This window comes from Heterodontus francisci, chromosome 27, assembly GCF_036365525.1.
Source record: "Heterodontus francisci isolate sHetFra1 chromosome 27, sHetFra1.hap1, whole genome shotgun sequence".
Lineage (NCBI taxonomy): Eukaryota > Metazoa > Chordata > Chondrichthyes > Heterodontiformes > Heterodontidae > Heterodontus > Heterodontus francisci.
The window spans coordinates 58,379,290-58,402,518 of record NC_090397.1 but is presented as its reverse complement, the minus strand read 5'-3'; the positions used below and the strand labels follow the sequence as shown (position 1 = coordinate 58,402,518).

Below are 23,229 nucleotides of genomic sequence, written 5' to 3'. Positions count from 1 at the left end.
TGGGACCCTTGCTGTTTGTAGTGTACATTAATGATTTAGACGTGAATATAAGAGGTATGATCAGTAAGTTCGCAGATGACACGAGAATTGGTGGTGTTGTAAATAGTGAGGAGGAAAGCCTTGGATTACAAGACTATATAGATGGGCTAAGATGGGTGGAGCAGTGGCAAATGGAATTTAAGCTTGAGAAGTGTGAGGTGATGTACTTTGGGAAGACTAACATGGGAAGGGAATATACAATGGATGGTAGGACGCTAGGAAGTACAGAGGGTCACAGGGACCTTGGTGTACTTGTCCATAGATTACTGAAGGCAGCAACACAAGTAGATAAGGTGGTTAGGAAAGCATATGGGATACTTGCCTTTATTAACTGAGGCATAGAATATAAGAGCAGGGAGGTTATGATGGAGCTGTATAAAACGCTAGTTAGGCCACAGCTGGAGTACTGTGTACAGTTCTGGGCACCACACTATAGGAAGGATATGATTGCACTGGAGAGGGTGCAGAGGAGATTCACCAGGATGTTGCCTGGGCTGGAGCATTTCCGCTATGAAGAGAGACTGAAGGTCTAGGGTTGGTTTCCTTAGAACAGAGAAGGCTGAGGAGAGATATGATTGAGGTATACAAAATTATGAGGGGCATTGACAGGTTAGATAGGAAGAAACTTTTCCCTTGGCAGAGGGATCAGTAACCAGGGGGCATAGATTTAAGGTAATGTGCAGGAGGGTTAGAGTGGATTTGAGGAAAAGAATATTCACCCAGAGGATGGTTGGAATCTGGAACACACTGCCTGAAGAGGTGGTAGAGGCAGGAACCCTCATAACATCTAAGAAATAATTGGATGAGCACTTGAAACGCCATAGCATACAAGACTACGGGCCAAGTGCTGGAAAATGGGATTAGAATAGTTAGGTGCTTGATGGCTGGCATAGACACGATGGGCCAAATAGCCTGTTTCTGTGCTGTATAACTCTATGACTCTAAGTCCAGATTGGTGAGCTGGTGGGTAACTTTTGAAGTGGCTTTGTTTACATTTGTGCTGCCCCAGCAAACAATCAAAGCGAGCACCGATTTAAGAACATTTTAAATTCATGCTGTAAACAGTTAGTACTGCGAGTGAAAATGAAAGTACCGCGCACATGTTGATTCATGGGTTGGGGGGAACCTTCCATACACTGACAGTTTTGAATGGCTTGTACGCAAAATCCTGCCCTTGAAAGAACTCACACTGCTGCTAAAGCAATATCACTGCGCCTAGGCTGCACTAGCCGTGCAAACTGCTGACCGACCAAAAGAACAAGCAGCAAAGCTTTCCGTTACCCATTGGGTACTCCGAATTTATACTTTATCCACTCAAATCTCGAGACCTTGCTGTGTAGTACTGCAATCCTCATGTAAAATCCTAAATCACTGAGGGACAGTATTGTGTTAGCTGAAGGCTGGAGGATCAGTGCCATTCATATGTGCCTCTGCTTCATGACTGCAAAGAAATTTCTCAACTTACCTGTTTACCTTGTTTATTTTCTCCTTCTCAATTTCCCGTCTCTTGAAAGCATGGTGTCATGTTAAAACATGTGTTCCACAGATATCAGCAACCCTCCAGCACCTCAGCCTTTCCTCATGTTTGAGCCTGGGCACTGAAGTGGTAACTATCACTGAACTTGCCTGGTGGGAAATCAATGGGATTGGGTGTAATATGGCATTTGCACCTCACTTGATATTGCAGTCACTTGGTTTTGGGCGTGGTGTAAAACCATCCTTGCATACGATCTAATCAGTTTCTTGCCAGGCAAGTTGTGTTAAAACTGTGCTTTAAGTATCAGCGGGTTATTCAATTGTTGAACCTGATCCAAATGTATATACCATCCAGCAGGAGTGACTGGATAATGTTATGACCAGGTGAGATCGGGGTCCAGGGATTCCCTCTCAGCTTTGCCTGGTTTAACCATAACAGTGTTTTTAGCTCCCTCTCAGTGAATCCTTGTTCACTGCTTTCCAATTGTAAGGCAAAGAAATCAATCAGACAAGTTTTCTTAAGAAAGGTGGAAGTTTATTGATCTTAATCTCTAATTCTGCTAACGACTACAGATACGCGACGCGACCATGCTAGCATGCATACCCGATACACACACACATATAGAGACAGAAAAAGTAGAAAGGATAAAGGGGAAAAGCTTGAGGTAAAAGTTGGGTTTCTATTTATGGTCCTTTGAGTTCGATGTAGAGTCTTTGGTTGTTGGTAAGTCTTGCCGTTTCATTGGGGCCCAGTGCACGCTTTAAAACCTGTTTCGATGTAGGAGTCTTCTCTCTTTTGAGGTGTAAATGACTTCAGTGGATCTGGAGATTAGTGAGAGAGAGAGGGAGAGAGAGACTTATTTCTTCCAAGTTCAGTTACAATCTGCAGTCTCTGTCTTCAAACTGTGTATGGGCACAATTGAAAACTCCAAGTTGGCAGCGGGTTAGCCATGTGACTAACCACTTATTTGGGAACAACTGCTGCTGCGGTTTGTGAATTTCAAAGCTCTCGGTGGGGGGAGTTGTAGTGCTGTCTTTTACACTGGCAAGATGTGGATCACCATTGCCCAGACCAATCTCTGTTAATTGAATCTGTGAGCAGTTCCCATTGTCTCTCCAAGCACTGTATCGTTGTATGTAAATGCTTTCCAGCCATTGTTGATCTCTTTAAACAAGTCATCTCTTCACTCCAGCAACAGTTTAAAATTAATGTTCATATGACAAAATTAAATATACCTCATTCTTGGCAGGTGGGGGTCTTCATGACAATAACGATCAGCAGCATATTATTATTCTCCTTAGCCCAGGGCTGTTGAATGTAATTGTGGGTCGCACATCAGATTTTCAGTACTTCAGAGTACTGAAGTGCTTATTATGGGTGGCACTGTGTAGTGAAGCACCAATGTTGTGGTCAACTATAAATTTAACAGATTTTTAATATATCACGGATGGTAATATTTCCCTTTTAATTATTAGATCAATTCCTATAGTACAAGAAATATATGAACATGAGGTCCAGCTGGTGCTTTTCAGTTATATATTGTGGTATGGAGAGATAGGATACAGATTTGAGGCACAGTTTCCTCCCAATCTTGGACCATTTGGAAGTCTGAGGAATAGATGGTGAGGGAAAGCGATTCAAATTCTCACAGAGAAGGGGACAGAATACTGACAAAGAGAAAGAAAGACAAGTTTGTATATCTCTTTGGATTGTCCCAGTCGCCAGCCTTTGTGAATCTGCCAGGTTTACTTTGGTGTTGCTGCCAGCTGTACAGGGCAACAGCTTATATTTATATAGCGCCTTTAACATAGTAAAAGTGACCTAAGGCACTTTACAGGAACATTATCAAACCGAGCCACATGGGAAGCTACTAGGGTAGATCACCAAAAGCTTGGTCAAAGAGAAATTTTAAGGCATGTCGTAAAGGAGGCGAGTATAGTTAAGAGGCAGAGAGGTTTAGGAAAGGAATTCCAGATCTTAGGGCCCAGGCAGCTGATGGCACGGCCATCAATGGTGGAACAATTAAAATCTAGGTTGGACAAGAGGCTAGAATTGGAGGAGCGCAGATATCTTGGGGAGGCGGCGGAGGGGACTGAAGTCTGGAGGAGGTTCCACAGATGGGTGGTGGGGGGGGTGGGGGGGGGTGGTGCAGGGTTGATGAGGCCATGGAAGCATTTGGAAACAAGGATAAGAATTTTAAAGTTGAGGTGTTGCTGGACCGGGAGCTGATGTAGGTCAGCGAGCACAAAGGTAATGGGTGAATGGGACTTGGTGCAAGTTAGAATATGGACAGCAGAGTTTTGGATGAGCTCAAGTTTATGTCGGGTGGAAGATGGGAGGCCAGTCAGGAGAGCATTGGAACAGCCAAATCTAAAGGTAAGAAAAAGCATGTATGAGAGTTTCAGTAGCTGAAGAGCTGAGACAAGTGTGGAGTCAGACAATGCTACAGACACAGTCTTGGTGATTGAGTCGATATGTGGTTGGAAGCTCATCTTGGGATTAAATACGACACCAAGGATGTAAACAACTGGTTCAGGACCTGCTTGTTGGGTGCTGGGGCGGGTGGGAGACAGTAGCTCAGCACCAGTATAATATAAAACAAAAGGAAAGAACTTGCATTTATATAGCACCTTTCGCATCGTTGGGATGTGCCAAAGCACTGTATAGCCAATGAATTACTTTTGAAGCACAATTATTGTTGTTTTGCATGCAGATGTGGCAACCAATTTATTTGTGGCAAAATCTCACAAACTTCAGGCTGATAAATAATAACGAATGCATCTGTGTTTAGCGGTGTTGGTTGAGGGGTTGGTCAGGACACTGAGAAACTCCTCAGTCACTTACAAATAGTACTGCAGGATCCTTTATGTCCCTCTCTCTTAGGTCGGGTATTTCGCATTTAAATGTGGATTGTTAATATAAAAATGACCATGAAAGACTATGCTGCAAGGTATCTGTCTTGATAGGAAAGGAGGGAAGGAAATGGATTAGAGTGATAAATATTGTGAACCATTTTCAGCAGGGAGGGAATTAATTTTGTGTTAATAAATTCTCTTATTGCAGGGTTCGAAACGTCTCCACCATGTTGAGCACCAGTGGTGTATCAAAAATCACATCCTTCACATCTCTGGTCCCCATTGCCAGTAGTGCCAGTTATGAGAACTCCGGCACTTTGTCTCGCGTATCCAGGTATGCCTATTCCTGATATAGTTTTGAGTTTTTTATGGAGAGGAGGGGTACTTTTTTTTTACATTGCTTTCTGTGCCAATGTTGTGCTCTGCAAGGTAAAGGATACTAATATTGTGGAATGAAACACTTCTCATTTTGGGAAGCTCAGGCACTTCTAGGTCAGGCATAGAACATTTAAATACAAACAAAAGCCTTCGACAATGCCCCAACTTCAGACGAGTATCCCATACTGGACCAGTGTTCCACGACCCACACCAGCCATTCTGTAACCTCTTGGGTTTTGCCAGTTACAGGCAGTTTGACTTCATAGGCCCATACTTAATAGAAACTGAATTTAAATTCCCCAGATTCATTTCATGTAATCAGCAGGCAATGTTTGGGCGCACATGTGCACACGCACTCAAGCACATGGATGCACTCACACTCCTGTTGGATTTAATTAGATAAATGACTGAGGAACACATTTTTTGAAAAAAGAAATTCCAGTACAATGAGTGTATAAATCCTATTCTACCACTTTGTAAAATTCATCCCATGTTTCTTGTAAGAACAAGAAATTCACAAATTGATACGGTGCAAGAAAACACTTATGATTTCCCACACAGTCGGCTCCTGATCTCATATGTGACATTGCAGAACAGATAAGGAGGATGGACATTCAGAGGGCTTCTCTAATAATTCTTTAAGCAGCATTAATAATGCCAGAGAGAAACATTTGTCTTGCTGCTTACAGATGATAGCACGCGATGGTGTTGTCCTCCGGTTTTTGCAAATACTTCACTGATACGCTATGCACAGTCAGTGCACGCTTCTGGTCTCCTCTTGCAACCTATGAGATGGGAAACGTTCTCCACACCTTGGAAAGATGAAAGATTAAATATCTGGAAATTCACGCTCAGCATTCCTGCACCTAGACTTGATCAGCTCCCCAACTTACCAACCAACTGTCTCTAGTTAGCAAGTTTTTTTTCTTTTCACCATGTCCAATTTAGTTTAGGCATAAAATTAAACCTCAATGGCAAAAAGAAGGAAGTCTGAGAAAATACCACATCTAGTGGCACAGAGACTGGAATGCTGAACGTGCAGTGCCATGGTGTACAGAATACAGGTTTGCTTTCTCCCACTCTGCCAAGTTGCCCATCCCAGCTGCATCATGCCAATAAAGTGAGAGTCAACCTCGTATCAGCCAGCTCAGAGTAATATTGGGAAAGATATGGAAGCAGCTCGTTTGAAATTGGATAGATTTCATTCCCTCAGATACTGAATTGGTCTTAGAAAATCATTGTTTCCTGCCTGGCATTTTTAACATTATTTCCTCTTAAGTGCGAACCTTGTGCGCTGCTGCTGGCCGAGAGGCAGAAACTTGACCGCCTCTGAAACAGTCCAAGCCAATGCTTCACTTAAATTGGCTACTAATTGGAACATAGTACAATATGACAATAGGCCTCCCCTGCATGTAGGCCCCACCTCAAACTATTTTTGGGATGTATTACCCACCTTTGAAAAGACTGTATGGAGGCTGTACCCCCAATTAAACTTATTTTAATGATAGCATATTAGTAATGTTACTGGACTAGTAATTCACAAGCCTGAACTAATGCTCCAGAGACATAGAATCACAAAATTGCAGAATTGTTACAGTGCAGAAGGAGGCCATTCGGCCTATCGTGTCTGCACCGGCTCTTCGAATGCCATTTCCCTGCCTTCTCCCCATAACCCTGCATATTCTTCCTTTTCAGATAATAGTCTAATTCCCTTTTAAATGTCACAATTGACCTTGCCTCCACCACACTCCCAGGCAGTGCATTCCAGCTCCTAACCACCTGCTTCGTGAAGAAGTTTTTCCTCATGTTGCTTTTGCTTCTTTTGCCAATCACTTTAAATCTGTGTCCTCTCGTTCTCGATCCTTTCACGAGTGGGAACCGTTTTTCCCTATCCACTCTGTCCAGACTCCACATGATTTTGAATACCTCTATCAAATCTCCTCTCAGCATTCTCTTCTCCAAGGAACACAGTCCCAACTTCTACAATCTATCTTCATAACATGATTGTCTAACAAATTTGATTGAATTTTTTGAGGCTGTGACTAGGTGTGTAGATGAGGGTAAAGTAGTTGATGTAGTCGACATGGACTTCCGTAAGGAATTTGATAAGGTCCCGCATGGGAGATTGGTCAAGAAGGTAAGAGCCCATGGGATCCAGGGCAATTTGGCAAATTGGATCCAAAATTGGCTTCGTGGCAGGAGGCAGAGGGTGATGATCGAGGGTTGTTTTTGCAAGTGGAAGCCTGTGACCAGTGGTGTACCACAGGGATTGGTGCTGGGATCCTTGCTGTTTGTAGTGTGCATTAATGATTTAGACGTGAATATAGGAAGTATGACCAGTAAGTTCGGAGATGACACGAAAATTGGTGGTGTCGTAAATAGTGAGGAGGAAAGCCTTAGATTACAGGACAATATAGATGGACTGGTAAGATGGGCAGAGCTGTGGCAAATGGAATTTAATCCTGAGAAGTTTGATGTATTTTGGGACGACTAACAAGGCAAGGGAATATACACTGGATGGTAGGACCATAGGAAGTACAGAGGGTCAGAGGGACCTTGGTGTACTTGTCCATAGATCACTGAAGGCAGCAGCACAGGTAGATAAGGTGGTTAGGAAGGCATATGGGATACTTGCCTTTATTAGCCGAGGCATAGAATATAAGAGCAGGGAGTTTATGATGGAGCTGTGTAAAACGCTAGTTAGGCCACAGCTGGAGTACTGTGTACAGTTGTGGTTGCCATACTATAGGAAGGATGTGATTGCACTGGAGAGGATGCAGAGGAGATTCACCAGGATGTTGCCTGGGCTGGAGCATTTCAGCTATGAAGAGAGACTGAAGGTCTAGGCTAGGTTGTTTTCCTTAGAGCAGAGAAGGCTGAGGGGGGACCTGATTGAGGTATACAAAATTATGAGAGTCTTAGATAGGAAGAAACTTTTTCCCTTAGCAGAGGTGTCAATAACCAGGGGGCATAGATTAAAGGTAAGGGGCAGGAGGTTTAGAGGGGATTTGAGGAAAATGTTTTTCACCCAGAGGGTGGTTGGAATCGGGAACACACTGTCTGAAGGGGTGGTAGAGGCAGGAACCCTCACAACATTTAATAAGTATTTAGATGAGCACTTGAAACACCATAGCATACAAGACTACGGGCCAAGTGCTGGAAAATGGGATTAGAATAGATAGGCTTGATGGCCGGCGCGGATGTGGTGGGCTGAAGGGCCTATTTCTGTGCTGTATAACTCTATGATAATTGAAGTTCATCATCCCTGGAACCATTCTCTTGAATCGTTTCTGTACTCTCTCCAATGCCTTCACATATTTCCTAAAGTGTGACGCTCAGAACCGGACACAGTACTCCAGCTGAGGCCGAACTAGTGTCTTATACAAATGCGACATAACTTCCTTGCTCTTGTATGCTATGCCCCTATTAATAAAGCCTAGGATATTGTGTGCTTTATTAACCGCACTCTCAACCTGTCCTGCAATGACTTACGCACATATACCCCCAGGTCCTTCTGCTGTTGCATCCCCTTTAGAGTTGTACCCTTTATGTTATATTGTTTCTCCATGTTCTTCTTACCAAAATGAATCACTTCATATTACTCCGCATTGAACTTCATCTGTCACTTGTCCGCCCATTCACCAACTTGTCTATGGCCTTTTCTACGCTATCCTCCTCACAGTTCACAATGCTTCCAAGTTTCGTAACATGTGCATATTTTGAAATTGTGCTCTGTACACCAAGGTCTAGGTCATTAATATATATCAGGAAGAGTAAGGCTCCCAACACTGACTCCTGGGGAACTCCACTGCAAATCTTCCTCCAGCCCAAACAGCATCCATTAACCATTACTGTCTGTTTCCTGTCACTCCTCCAATTTTGTATCCATGTTGCTACTGTCCCTTTTATTTCCATGAGCTATATTTTTGCTCACAAGTCTGTTGTGCGATACTACATCAAATGCCTTTTGGAATTTCATGTACACCACATCAACAGCACTTTTCTCAGCAACCCTCTCTGTTACTTCTTCAAAAAACTCTAGCAAGTTAGTTAAACATGAATTTCCCTTAACGAATATGTGCTGGCTTTCCTTAATTGAGCCGCATTTGTCCATGTGACTATTAATTTGGTCCTGAAGTATTGTTTCCAGAAGTTTCCCCACCACCGAAGTTAAACTGACTGGCCTGTAGTTGCTGGGCTTATCTTTACATCCTTTTTTGAACAAGGGTGTAACATTTGCAATTCTCCAGTCCTCTGGCACCACCTCTGAGTCTAAGGAAGCTGGAAAATTATGGCCAGTGCCTCCACAATTTCCACTCTCATTTCCCTCAGTATTCTTGCAAGCATCTCATCCCGCCGTGGTGCTCTACATGAGTTCAAATCCCAACACTGCAGCTGGTGGTATTTAAATTCAATTAATTAATAAATCTGGAATTAAAAGGTAGTCTCAGTAATGGTAACCATGAACTACCAGATTTCTGTAAAAACCCATCTGGTTCACTCATGTCCTTTAGGAAAGGAAATCTGCCATCCTCACCCGATCTGCCCTACATGTGACTGCAGACCCACAGCAATGTGGTTGACTCTTAACTGCCATCTGAAATAGCCAGCAAGCCACTCAATTGTATCCAACTGCAACAGAAATGTTTAATACTAAAACTGGACGGACCACCTGGCATTTATCTAGGCTCCAGAAACAATAAATGCACTACCCAGTTCACCCTGCCAAGTCCTCCTCACTATCATCTGGGGACTTGTGCCAAAATTGGGAGAGCTATCTCACAGACCAGTCAAGTGACAACCTTATGTAGTCATACGCAGAGAATCATATCTTACAGCCAATGTCCCATATTCCACCATGGGTATGTCCCTGGGTATGCCCTGTCCCAATGGCAGGACAGATGCACCAGAGGTGGCAACATGGTGATATATAGTCGGGAGGGAGGGAGTTGCCCTGGGAGTCCTGGGGCTGAGATGATTGGCCTCCAACAGCCAGAACTATCTTCTTTTGTGCTGGGTATGACTCCAACCGTGGAGCATTTTCCCTTGATTCCCACTGACTTCAGTTTTTCTCGGGCTCCTTGATGCCACCTTTGATCAAATGCTACTTTAATGTCAAGGTCAGTCCCTCTCATTTCACTTCTTTTTGTCCATGTTTTGACCAAGGTTGTAATGAGGTTGGAGCCAAATGGCCCTGGCAGTAGAGGCCTGCTACCCGACCCGAACCCGACGGGAATCGACGACATGTGCCGGGTTCGGGTCGGGTCAGGCCCATCTTCAGGGTCCGGCATTTGGGCTGGGGTCGGGTCGGGCCGAGTTCAGGTTGAGTTGGGTTGGGTCGGGCCAGACACACACAGTAAGTGGTCTGCTGGTAAGTATTGAAGTTAAAAAACTTACCTGAGCTGGGAGTCCAGGACGAAACTGAGTCTGCGCAGTGAGCGAGTGAAGTCACTATGATGTCATTGCACATGTACTGCAGCTTCCTGCAGGTTCGGTGTCAGGAAGGTAAGTAAACGGATGGTCGGGTCGGGCTCTGGTCGAGTCGGGCCCGGGGCTAAATTAGAGGGCGTCGGGCCAGGTCGGGCTCGGGCTGCTGTGGTTCGGTTGGGATTGGGTCGGGTTCCTTTTTCCCGACCTGAGCAGGCCTCTACCTGACGGAAGCCAAACTGAGCATCAATGAGCAGGTTATTGCTGAGTAATTTCTGACATTGATAGCATTGTCAATGGCACGCTCCATCACTTTGCTGATGATTGACTAGATTGATGGGCTAGTAATTGGCCGGATTGGATTTGTCCTGCTTTTTGTGGAAGAACATATCTGGGCAATCTTCTACATTGCCGGGTAGATGCCTATGTTGTAGCTGTACTGGAACAACTTGGCTAGGGGCACAGCTAATTCTTTAGGACAAGTCTTCAGTACTATTGCCAGAATGTTGTCAGGACCGGTAGCCTTTGCAGTATCTGGTGCCTTCAGCCGTTTCTTGATATCTTGTGGAGTGAATCGGATTGGCTGAAGACTGGCATCTTTGATGCTGGAGATCTCAGGAGGAGACTGAGATGGATCATCCACTCGGTACTTCTGGCTGAAGATGGATGCAAATGCTTCAGCTTTGTCTTTTGCAGTGATGTGCTGGGCTCCCCCATCGTTGAGGATGGGGATATTTGTGGAGCCTCCTCTTCCTGTTAATTGTTCAATTGTCCACCACCATTCATGATTGGATGTAGCAGGTCTGCAGAGCTTAGATCTGATCCATTGGTTGTGGGATCGCTTAGCCCTGTCTATTATATGCTGCTTCTGCTGTTTGGCAAGCAAGTAGTCCTGTGTTGTAGCTTCACCAGACTGACCTGGTGCTGCTCCTGGCATTCCCTCCTGCACTCTTCATTGAACCAGGTTTGGTCCCCTGGCTTGATGGTAACGGTAGAATGGGGGATATGCCAGGCTTCCATGGTTTAATTTAAAATCTATATCTGTCTATATTATGAAATTCTTCTCTTTCCATTGGGACAGGACAGGACAGTACTTCCACCTGCCCCTTCAATCCTGTTGTGACCCCAGGCCATTTTCCTGGGTCAGAGTCATTACCAAAGCAGGGTAGGCTCCCAAGGGATTTTTGCCAGCAAGAGGGAGTAACACACTTTAGATGTCGCATTCTAATGTCACATTCTGCCCTTACAACTTCGACAGATTTCTTTGTCATACTTACAGCTGATTGGTCAAATTCAAATTTATCCCATTGTAATGATAGGCTCATATGCAAACTTGTGATTTAAATTGAATAATTTGATTACATGCAGTTTAGCCATATACAAATTTCTTAGGAAATGTGGAAACTCTTTACAACTGACAGTAAGACTGACCATTTACAGAAGATTTGCAGTTGAATGGACTATAAGAGTACATTGTTTGTTATGTTGCATAACACACTTAATGTTCTAAAACAGCATATCCTCTAACTCACAATGAGCAGTGCCTTGCACTGTTTCTGCAAAATGTGTGTGCAACTTTATCATTCTAATCACAAACATTCCCCAATATCTGCACCCTATATCAGCAGGTTGGGAATTCATCCAGCTCTTGAGGCAATCACTGCCATAGAACCCATTTGTATTTTGCATCAGCAATATTTTGGCCCCACAGGCAGTGAACAAAGTAATCTCCCTCTGGAAGCATGTACAGCAAGTTGATGATCATCCGTAGACATTGCCAGAAGATGCGGAGGGGTGGCAGGCTGTGGAAGGGACAGGAAGTGAAAAGGACACTCTCTTATCTTACTCAACCCTCTTGTCATCTAAAATCCCATGAGCACTGCCTCTGCTGTCTCATATATATATTGGGTACAGGCTCTGCCTTTGGGAGGCAATCCAAGTTTTGGAAGGATGATTAATTATGCCATAAACAGATGTCCTTGAAAGCGGCCACTCCAGATAATCAGATGCACCTCACAAGCCAGGCCTGAGAGATTTATAGCTTTTCGTTGGCACAATGCCAAACAGCCGTAGATACTTTCATGCTATATTAGACATCCACTGCAAAGATTTTTGCTCTCTGTACTTCAGTTCCAACTGTTACAGATCCTTTTCTGTGGGAGTGCAAAGGATTCTGTGGTAATATTTAGCATTTCCCAACTTCTGATAACAGATGAATACTTTCTCCATTGGCATCTCCTTTGAAAAGGATTGGATTTTGTAGCTCCCAACGACACAATGTGTTCTGGACACACCTCCTGACTGGGTCACATTCTGTGGTATGTAATTGCTTCAGCCTCTCCACCTCTCAATTTGCTCTTATGTTGCCAATGTGTTTTCTTCCCTCCTCTCCTGAAGTTGCTGCTATATATTTTAAGGCACAATTGCACGGGTGCTGCCACAAGTACCCATTCTTCATGTGTGGGCCTTGGTAATGGGTTTTGGCAGGCTATTCCACCGGAAAGGGTATCACAACCCAGCATATTCCTATCCATGACAACAACAACTTGCATTTATATGGCATAGTAAAAACATCTCAAGATCCTTCACGAGTGATTATAAAACAAAATTTTGACGCATAAGGAGATATTATGACAGGTGATCAAAAGCTTGGTCAAAGAGGTAGGTTTTCAGGAGCATCTTAATGGAGGGAGAGGTGGAGAGGCAGACAGCTTTAGGGAATGAATTCCACAGCTTAGGGCCCAGGCAGCTGAAGGCACAGCTGCCAGTGGTGGGGAAATGAAAACTGGGGAATGCGCAAGAGGCCAGAATTAGATGCTTGACAGCCACACATGTAGAGAACCACCAGGTAGCAATCAGGAGCATTAAGCATAACTGAAGTTTTTCCCCTCCAAGGCCAATTGTAGCTCTGCAGCTGTATCTAGGCCAATATCAGCTAATTAAGTACAGACTAGGTGATTAAACCTTTGGCTTTCTGAACTTTGTGGCTCAGCAACACACTGGCTACTGCATTTTTTAACGCTACTATGGCTCTTAAATTTTGCAGAACATCTCCCTGAATGGCAACTAACAGCGATTTAGTTTGTTTGTAATGTGAAAACAATCTAATCACAAATGGCATACAAAAAGAAGTAGTTTGAGTGAAAGTGCAGCGAGAAAAGAAATTTGTCCTGACTTAATTTGCAGCTACACCTAATATTCCAGTGTATTACAGGAAAGAAGCAAAACACAAGTACACAAAAGTATAATTTTTGCAGGGTTGGTTTATAAATTTTTGAAGGGAGAAATGAGCTCGGTGGGGTTTGGGGGGGGGGGGGGGGGGTCAAATTTATCTTCTACAGGGGTTTTTGGGGGCCATGGCCCTCCCAGGAAATTTATTTTTTGACACATGAAGCAGTATTTTAAAGTATACTATGATTATTTTATTTGCTTGCCTTTTGGGTTCTTTTGCTGTGCTTAATCTTTTCCATATAAATTCCCAATCTTTTGTTCCGCTCTAGTTGTGTCCAGTCGAGCATCTCTACCACCTTTCGCACACATGCCCTTGCGTAGCTTCATTGTTTTGGCCTATGAGCAATTGATTCAGTTAATTTCCTTTCCGATCCCTTTAGGTGATCAAAACTAGTCCAGGAGACCACTCTGGCCCTGATTAATGTTATACCTGTGCAAAGTGGTCTCCACTCCAGCCAAATACAGGTCCAGCTTAAAGGAATCCAGTGGCTCAGCGTTCACCATACAAGCCAGCAACCTGTTCCATGGGTCCTCTATTCTCTGGGAAAAGAACCATCTCCTAATATCTAATCTAGTTCTACCTTTACTTAACCTGACATTATGACCCCTGTCATCCCTTAGCTATATAGTTGAAATAAACTGTCTACACAAGCACAATCTAGTTTCGTCATCATCTTATAAACATTGATCAAATTGCCCCTAAGTTTACACTGCTCTAAAGTCCCAGTTCTTTGAGTCTATCTTGGCAACTAAGATGCTTTAAACTGGAAATTAATCTCGTGCTCCTCCTCTCCAAAGCCTTGATATCATCAACATATGAGGTGACAAAACTGGATGCAGTTTTGTAACTGAGGCTTCACGAAGATCTTGTACAAGAACAAAATAGTATGCTTTGTTTTACAATGTAATGTTCTGTAAATACATTCTATGTCAGTTTGAGTCTGCAATTTAGCAATGTTCCCCTATCAATAAGTAACTGACAAAGTGGCAATTAGGCAACCAGACTGAGCTGTTTTAAATGTTAATAAAATTAGTCCTTTTTTAGTCAATCTTTGATTACAATGATCCTTAAAAAAAAGTTTGAGTAATATCACCAATTTCAGGATGTATTTATAAATCATTATTACTTTGGGGAATATGGTGATACGATAGGAGTGAGGACAGGGAGGACTGTAGTGTGTAAACCATGACAACTCAGGTGTACAGAGGTTATACCATTGAATAATAGGTTCCATTCTTGACCTGTTCTTCATATCTATATTTCTGTAGGTTGTTTATGCGAAGATATAAATGTTGCCGAAACTCTACTGACTGCTTCAATTGTACACATTTTGCTGTGAGAATTTTCAATATGCGTAGATTTAATAAAAAGCCAATTCAACCAAAAAGCTAGGAAATGCTGCTGGATCTGACACATCAGAATGACCCACATTCATCACTCAACATTGGAAGCCAGCAAAGGCTGTAGCTAAATCACTGCTGCCACTTTTGACTGACTCCACATTTTCAGCCTGTTTTAGAAGAGCTGTCCTTGTGATGTGCTCCTTTACTCTGCATTTTTCTGCTCTATATTTAAAATAAATAACTCTATTTTGAAAACAGCATGTAAAGATACATTTACATTAAACATTTAACATCAGTATAAGGCTGTTTCAGTTTCACAGCAATGCTAATCTTGTGCAGAGGAAATAGGGTGCTAAGACTCAAAACTGCCTTCTCCATAGTCTTACTCCACTTTGTTCTGGTGTCAGATCTTGCCCTGACACTGGTTTCAGGCTGCATTTACATCACTTTGCATTGATGCTACATTTGTAATGGACCCCAATGAATCAGTAATTTAAAAATCCCAGTTCGAAATCACATCAATTAATTTTCTGTCTCTTTTTAAATAATTATTCTGTTTTCTTCAATAAAAAACTATCAACAAGTTAGAAGTTGTACTAGGATATAAGTTGCATCCATATGTTTAGAGTAATTCATTTGCTTATATGTAATATATGGTGTGGTATGACAGGAAGAGTACACAGTACTATACCAGAGCTAGGAAGCATAGGTTTGCTTCCAGCTTAAAATGCTGAAGAAACATAACAAGCTTGTCACTATCTGAAAACAAAATAGCTGGATTATAATGCTTTGAGTAGAAAGCCTTCCTCTGTACTGGTTCTGACACACTGTGGAGTGGTGAGGATAGGGGGGGGCGGTGTTATTTTCACCTTCGCTGCTTGGGCAGTAAACTGGCAGATTGAAATCAGTGGAAATGAAATTCGGGCAGGTTCTATAACAGCTGGGCGATCTGCTCCACCAGTTTAGCATCCAAGCAGTGAAGGGGAAAATTACCCCTGCTATCTCAACACAAACATTGAACCAAACTTGTTCAGATGCTGAAGGGCCTGCTGTGTTTTTTCCAAAATTTTATTTTACATTTTCATGCTTTTGTATAGCCACTGGATATGGGAATGCCGAGGTAATCACTTTGGGTTTGATTTGTTCCTTCAAGGCACATCTCTTGAAATCCTCCCTTTGACGGTATTGACCCAACATTTTATGAAAACACATTTCTTCAGAGGGGTGTGGGTGTGCTGCAGTCTGAAGCTCCCAATGGCTCTGTAGTTGAATACACTGCCAAGTATACTGAGGATCTTTCAGTTGGCAGACAGGAGACCATCAGTCTGGGCTGATTCCAATCCCAAATAAATGTTTAGCTCCCACTAGTGTTTTTGCTCTTGTAAAATAGTAATACCGATGAAAGATTGACTGCTTCCATATAGTCCCTGGCCACTAACCATGTTACTGCTTTTTCCACCAGCTCTGATGCAACCCATGTCGCTTTTCAAGAGTCATCGTTTTCATCAGTCGAAGTATTTTCAGAAATTATTAAGCCAGTGGAGCAATATTCTGACTCCTCAATGGAATTTTTGTCTCAGGCATCCCTATATCCGTATAAAAGTCTGGATATTTCAGGACTGAAGAAAACACTGGAAGGTTTGTTTACCCACTACAGCAAAGGTAGCTGCTAAATAAGGCAGGGTGGAAGGAATCAAGGATTTGGAAGAGAATTGAATGGGATTTTCAAACTATCAACTACTTTTGTTTTGTGTTTTTTATATATAGATAAAGTTAAACCCTTTAAAAAATACTTACAAGAGAATGTAAGAAAACGATGACTTATCTCTCCTGGCTCATCTCAGAACACCACCAGGTGATGGAGTTGTTGCAGCCAAGAACTTCTTCATCAGTTATGTGTTTGGCTGAGAGATGGCACATCAGAAAGTCACTTAAAGGTTGTCTTTCCTCCCTTCAACCCAATCCACTTGATGTTATTCTGTCATCATCTCTCATATTCTGGGAAAGAATACAAGAAATAGCTTGTTGTCTGATGGGCAGTTCTTCTGTGTGCTCTGTCCTCCTAGCTGTCCCTCACTCTCTATAACAGCTCCATTTTATCAATAGCACTTTGGTCGTTGCCGTTCCGATATTTTGCTGCTCGATCCTCCTCCTCTCCCATGGTGCTCTTCCTCTTCCCAGCATTCTATACTATTAAAATCAAGACTCCTTGCACAGTCTGCTACTCTTAAATCCTTCTTTACCGGTACATCAATTCGATAAAATCCTTGCCTCCCTCAGTCTTCCCTTCCTCGTAAAATTTACAAGATTCTTAACCCCAAACTGGGTATTGTCTAATAAATAGGTCTTTGCTACCTCTTCTTATCCACTATCCTTTTCAACTTTAACTACGCCCTTCGGTGTACTTTGGCTTTATGATGATGGTGACTTGAATGATGACATTATTCAGTTCAAATGGTGTTGGGGTTTCAGATCTGATTCACTTAATCAGAGAAGTTTTTGCAATTATATATAAAAGTTCCACATTTGCTCATCAAAATTGTAAGGGCCCTAAGATGCCTGTGGGATGGGGCCTTGCAAGGCATACGACCGGTCTGATTAAGCTTCTGTTGGAATAGATTCAGACAACAGTACTTCAATCTGCTTTTCATCTGTTTTTCCTACCCAGTGCATTCTTCCTGTAACCAGCCCGCGGCTCTCTGCCTTACCCATCTTGTATTAAACTCACTGTCCAACCCTGCTGTTTACATTGGTGACATGGGAAGAACTTCTTTATGCACAATTCGTTAGCACTTGGAATGCACTGCCTGATAGGGTGGTAGAACCAGATATATAAGTGGCATTCAAAAGGGAATTGAATAAATACTTTAAATAGAAAAAAATTGCATGAATATGGGGAAAGAGATGGGGAGTGGGACTAACTGGATTGCTCTTCAAAAGAGACTCGATGAGCTGAATGGCCTCATTCTGTGTTGAACTGTTCTATGATTCTATACACAAGTGGTCAAGAGTTACTGCAGAATACCATCCCTTCATTCCTCCCTGTGAGAAAGCACACAGGCTGTATCTGGTGGCTTGGCTGTCACATCAGGAATTTGCTGTGGGTGTATGGATGGTTGGGGGTGGGAGGTAGCGCTGGGTGGTGCCAGGTGCGAATCTGTGCAAACTGCTCCAGGGCACGGCAATCCTGTTGACAGAGGAATATATTTTTAAAGAACTGAGCATTTTTCTGCTGTTTTTCTGTCACACTTGTCGCTTTTATTCTGTAAGAGATTTTCCTTAAATGAAAAAAATGCAACCTGCAAGTCAACCAATTCAGCAACTGCAAAATAATTGTTTATTCTCTTAGAGTTTTTTTTTCTACTGGCTTTTTTTCTGAATTTTGTGCTTGTCAAGCTGAAGGATATTGGTGCTTGGGAATGAGAGTCATGATTTAAGCAACTGGCTTCAGCATCAAGCACTCCCAGGACAGGTATAGCCTTGTTAGATGCAGAGTCGAGCTCACTGTACTTTGTCCCAACAGGGTGCATCAACCACAATCTCAAATCCCCTTTACAGTCCACATCATTTCACATAGGAGCCTTACAGTCAGCAGGTGGAATTGGCACAAGAGAAACTTTCAAGCCTCAGAGGCAGTTCAGAAGAGCGCTGTGCGTCGAACACCCATTTCACAGGACTGAGGTTTGAGGCAGCACTGGAGAAACTTGAGCTTCTCAATCTTGAAAGTAGTTGACTGACAGGTGATTTTATAGAAGTCATAGAGTGATACAGCACTGAAACAGGCCCTTCAGCCCACCGAGTCTGTGCCAACCATCAAACCACCCATTTATACTAATCCTGCATTAATCCCATATTCCCTACCACATCCCCACTATTCTCCTACCTATACTAGGGGTAATTTACAATGGCCAATTTACCTATAAACCTGCAAGTCTTTGGCTGTGGGAGGAAACCAGAGCACCCGGCGGAAACCCACGCGGTCACAGGGAGAACTTGCAAACTCCACACAAGTAGTACGCAGAACCGAACCCAGGTCGCTGGAGCTATGAGGCTGCGGTGCTAACCACTGCGCCACTCTGTATAAGATAGCAAATGGTAAGCAAGAGATAGATCCAGAACACAACTTTGCACCAAACCATGAGGACAGGATAAGGCGGCGTGGGTCAAAACTGGTAAAAGGCAAACTTAGAACTGATGGCAGGAAATTCTTCCTCACGACAGGGGAGATTTTAATCTTTGAGTGGCCAACCAGCAGAATGTGACAGAAACTAAAACGCTGGCGTCATTTCAAGGCCCAAGCCTCACTTAAATAAAACTGGAGAACCGTGAGCATCACATGGGAGTCCCAATCTGGTTTGCAAGATTCAGGCCGCTGGAGAACAACAACAAACTACAGCCTTTCACAGCCTCCGGACATCACAAAACACCTCAAAGCTAATGAGGTACTTCTGAAGTTTAGTCACTGTTGTAAATGTAGGTATCAATATTGGGTAGTCCAGGAGCACCAAGGTAAGTCCTGAAGTTGAAGGGGTCACAATTGCCGAGTTCAAGGTAATCCCACGGCAGCAGCTGCCCAGATTATTTTTGTGGGGCCAGGAGGAACACTTCTGTACTACCAGTAAAACTGGTCAGAATGTGTGCATTGCATGCTTGGCTCAATTCTATCCTAAAAAGGCAATTTGGGGTCCTATGTACGTCGTAGGATTCTGATTTGCTTATTAAAAGGCCTACTGCCCAGAAATGAGCTGGTGCTTCAGCTGTCAAGCACCAGGCTCCTTTATACATAGCAGCAGCTGGAGCTTTGGTGTTAGTGGGATAATAAGCTTACTAGACCCCATGTTGAGGCTGTTACCATAGAATTAGGGAATTAAACAGGAAAGAAGGAGGCCAATTAGCCCATCATGCCTGTGCCGGCTCTTTGAAAGAGCTATAGAATTAGACCCATTCCCCTTCTCTTTCCCTTTAGCTCTGCAAATGTTTTCCTTTCCCTTCTAGTATTTATCCGATTCCCGTTTGAAAGTTATTGAATCTGCTTCTACCACCCTTTCAGGCAGTGCATTCCAGATTGCAACAGCTTTGTACAAAAAAATTTCCTCATGTTGCCCCTGTTTTTTTGTCAATCACCCTAAACCTATACCCTCTGGTTACCAACCCTTCTGTTACTGGAAACAGTTTTTCCTTTTTTACACTATCAAACTATTCATGATTTTGAACATCTCTATCAAATCTCTTCTTAACCTTCTCTGTTCTAAGGAGAACAACCACATCGTCTCCAGTATCTTGACATCACTGAAATCCCTCATCCCTGGTACCATTCCAATAAATCTCTTCTGCATTTCATCACTGCCAATATGGCCAAGTTAAAATCAACCCCCACTGGTGATCAACACATGGAATGGACCTCCAGGTAGAATAATGGAGATGAAAGCCTTTGCTCCATTTAAGGAACAACTGCATGCCATGATTGGCGATGGCCTTTTTTTGTGTCGATGAACTAAGCCAAATGATCTTCCTTTTCCATATTGACTTTGTGACTCCATCTGGCTGGACTGAATCTGCACCCAAATCTCTAAGGTCTAAATCCATTGCTGCACAAATGCCAGTCCTGAATCATTTTCAGTGTCAAAGCAAATAGAAATTTATATGTGTGCAATTGAGCAGGGGAGCAGCAGAGGAAGAGGGAATAGTGAGAAGTTTAAACAAGTTCATCAAAACACTTTTTTGCTTTTTTTCAACAAAAAAAAGGGGGTTATTACATTATGTTCAAACATTTGTTTTGATGTTATGCAGGTGATCTGGTTTCTATAGACACTCTGGAGGAAGCAAGGCCAGAGCCCTGTAAAAAAGAGCCCGCATCCAGGTGTCCTTCAGTCCACAAGATATTGTCTCCTCCTTCTGCTCGACTTGGAGCCAATATCAAGTCCATTCTGCCTCCGATTCCATCAGCGCGAACAACAGCTGAGATCCCCGACAGCCCAAAGCAAGCTATTTGTACATTGAAATGAAAGTTTATTAACTTGAGATTTAAAACCACCTCTGTCATAACAACATTAAAAGTTCTGTTATTGGTATTTTGCTTTTAATTTATCTCTTTCTACTCCTCTATTTCCACCAGCAACAACTACTGTTATTTATATAATGGCTTTAATGTAGTAAAATCACTCCAAGGTGCTTCACAGGAGCGTTATCAGATATAATTTGACTTGAAGCTACATCAGGAGATAGGTGGCCAAAGGCTTGGTCACAGAGGTAGGTTTTAGGGAGTGACTTAAAGGAGGAGAGAGAGGCAGAGAGGTTTAGGGAGGAAATTCCAACACTTAGGTACTAGGTAGCTGAAGGCATGGCCACCGATGGATGAAAGTGGAGATGCACAAGAGGCCAGAATCAGAGGAGCGCAGAGACCTTGGAGTGTTGTAGGGCTGGAGGAGCTTCATTTCTTATTATTATGTGCTTTTCTGGGAGCTAGTTCTTGGTGTACAGGGGAATTTCCCCAGAACTCTGATGCCTCTGTGACTCTGTAAATTGGTCCCTGTCCAATCAAGTACCCCTTGTCCTGGGCTCAATTGAGCTGATGTTCGCTTCGTCTATGGAGTCAGCTGTTGCATTTAAATATACCACTTGGACCTGCTTTTACTAATTAATGGGGTGAAGTTTGCATCAGTCTTTCCTGACCTGCAAAAGCTCCAAACATTTCTGGAGTATTGCAGAGTCCCAATCACCATTATTGATGCTAATGCAAATTAATGGGTTACTGGCATGAATGCGATTTTACAATGCATCTATTGGAAAATACCATTTTATAAATTATGCAGTTTACCAGGACTGGCAACACATGCTGCACTGCAATTTGGACAAGGAGTTAATGGCACTTAGTGATCAAAATGCTTCAAGTTTCAAAGTCAACTTTTGCATCATCTCTGCCAGAGGAATTGGACTGTTGTGAGTGAAGAAAGAAAACCTTAACTCACAAAAGTGTTCTGTTGCTGCTTACCTAATAATGCTAACCAGTGGCTCTGAGATGAACTGTCACTGGAAAACATCAATATGAGGCTAATTACACTTATATGACGAGTGCTGTATGTGACCATAGGATAGCTGGCAGAATATTTAGCATAGGCATCAATCTGCCTAACCTGCCTCTGACATTGATAACATGGTGGTGGGGGGCAGCTGGTTGTGTGTGGATGAATTTTGCATCGCAGTCAGAAAGTGTGGAGACGAGCAAAATCAGGTTCCATTCCAGTTCTAAGGAAAGTTCATCAACCTGAAATGTTAACTCTGTATCTCTCTCCACAGATTCTGCCTGACCTACTGAGCGTTGCTAGTATTTTGTTTTTAATTCCACCATAAATTCTTTCCCCTTACTCAGATTGCACAATTTTCATGCATGAGAAGCAGAGGAATTTCTAATCCACAATATAAAATTGCAGAAACAGTGTTCTCCATAGTAAAAGGTACTAACAGAGGAAGCTAAATGCACTTAAATATCAGCATCTCTTCCAAAATACAACTTTCAGTTTCATTTTAGAACTGGTATCCTAGCTTAAAATGTCGAAATTCAGTGGCCAAGCCAGTGGATCGATCATCAGTGGGTGGGATGAGTGCTGGGAGTAGTGCTCGTCTAAGCAAGGTGAATGTTGGCCCTGACATATGTCCTCCTTTGTAAGGAGGCTGTTGCTAGCCATCAGCTTAGCTTCCCTTTTGTCTTGTTTAGTCACCTGTTGCAAAATACAGTGCACTATGAATCAAGACGGAACCCTAACCCGCACTCAAGAGCTTTGCAAGACACCCCCTAATAAATGCAACAGGGAATTCAAGAGAAAATTCTTTACCTAAAGAGTGGAGAGCACGTGGAACTTGCTCCCACATGCAGTAGTTGAGAAACTGAACTGGAGTAGCCATATAAATACCGTGGATACAAGACCAGGTCAGAGGCTAGGAATCCTGCGGCGAGTAACTCATCTCCTGACTCCCCAGAGCCTGTCCACCATCTACAAGGCACAGGTCAAGAGTGTGATGGAATACTCTCCACTTGCCTGGATGGGTGCAGCTCCAACAACACTCAAGAAGCTCGACACCATCAAGGACAAAGCAACCCACTTGATTGGCACCCCATCCACAAACATTCACTCCCTCCACCACTGACGCATAGTGGCAGCCGTGAGTACCATCTACAAGATGCACTGCAGCAACGCACCAAGGCTCCTCTGACAGCACCTTCTAAACCCGCGACCTCTACCAACTAGAAGGACAAGGGCAGCAAATGCATGGGAACACCACCACCTGCAAGTTCCCCTTCAAGTCACACACCATCCTGACTTGGCACTATATCGCCATTCCTTCACTGTCGCTGGATCAAAGTCCTGGAACTCCCTAACAGCACTGTGGATGTACCTACCTCACATGCAGCAGTTCAAGAAGGCAGCTCACCACCACCTTCTCAAGAGCAATTAGGGACGGGCAATAAATGGTGGCCTA

At 43.1% G+C, this 23,229-nt stretch overlaps 1 protein-coding gene across 1 annotated transcript in view; it reads left to right on the top strand.

Moving 5' to 3' along the window:
• Window positions 1-20,794, top strand: part of lrguk (leucine-rich repeats and guanylate kinase domain containing) — a 152,717-nt gene extending 131,923 nt beyond the window's left edge. Inside the window, exons 18-20 of the mRNA XM_068059449.1 lie at window positions 4,580-4,705; window positions 16,214-16,389; window positions 20,542-20,794. Coding sequence (XP_067915550.1) covers window positions 4,580-4,705; window positions 16,214-16,389; window positions 20,542-20,756 — 517 coding nt within the window. The 3' untranslated portion in view covers window positions 20,757-20,794. The remainder of the gene's footprint in view (window positions 1-4,579; window positions 4,706-16,213; window positions 16,390-20,541) is intronic.
• The last annotated feature ends 2,435 nt before the right edge of the window (window positions 20,795-23,229 follow it).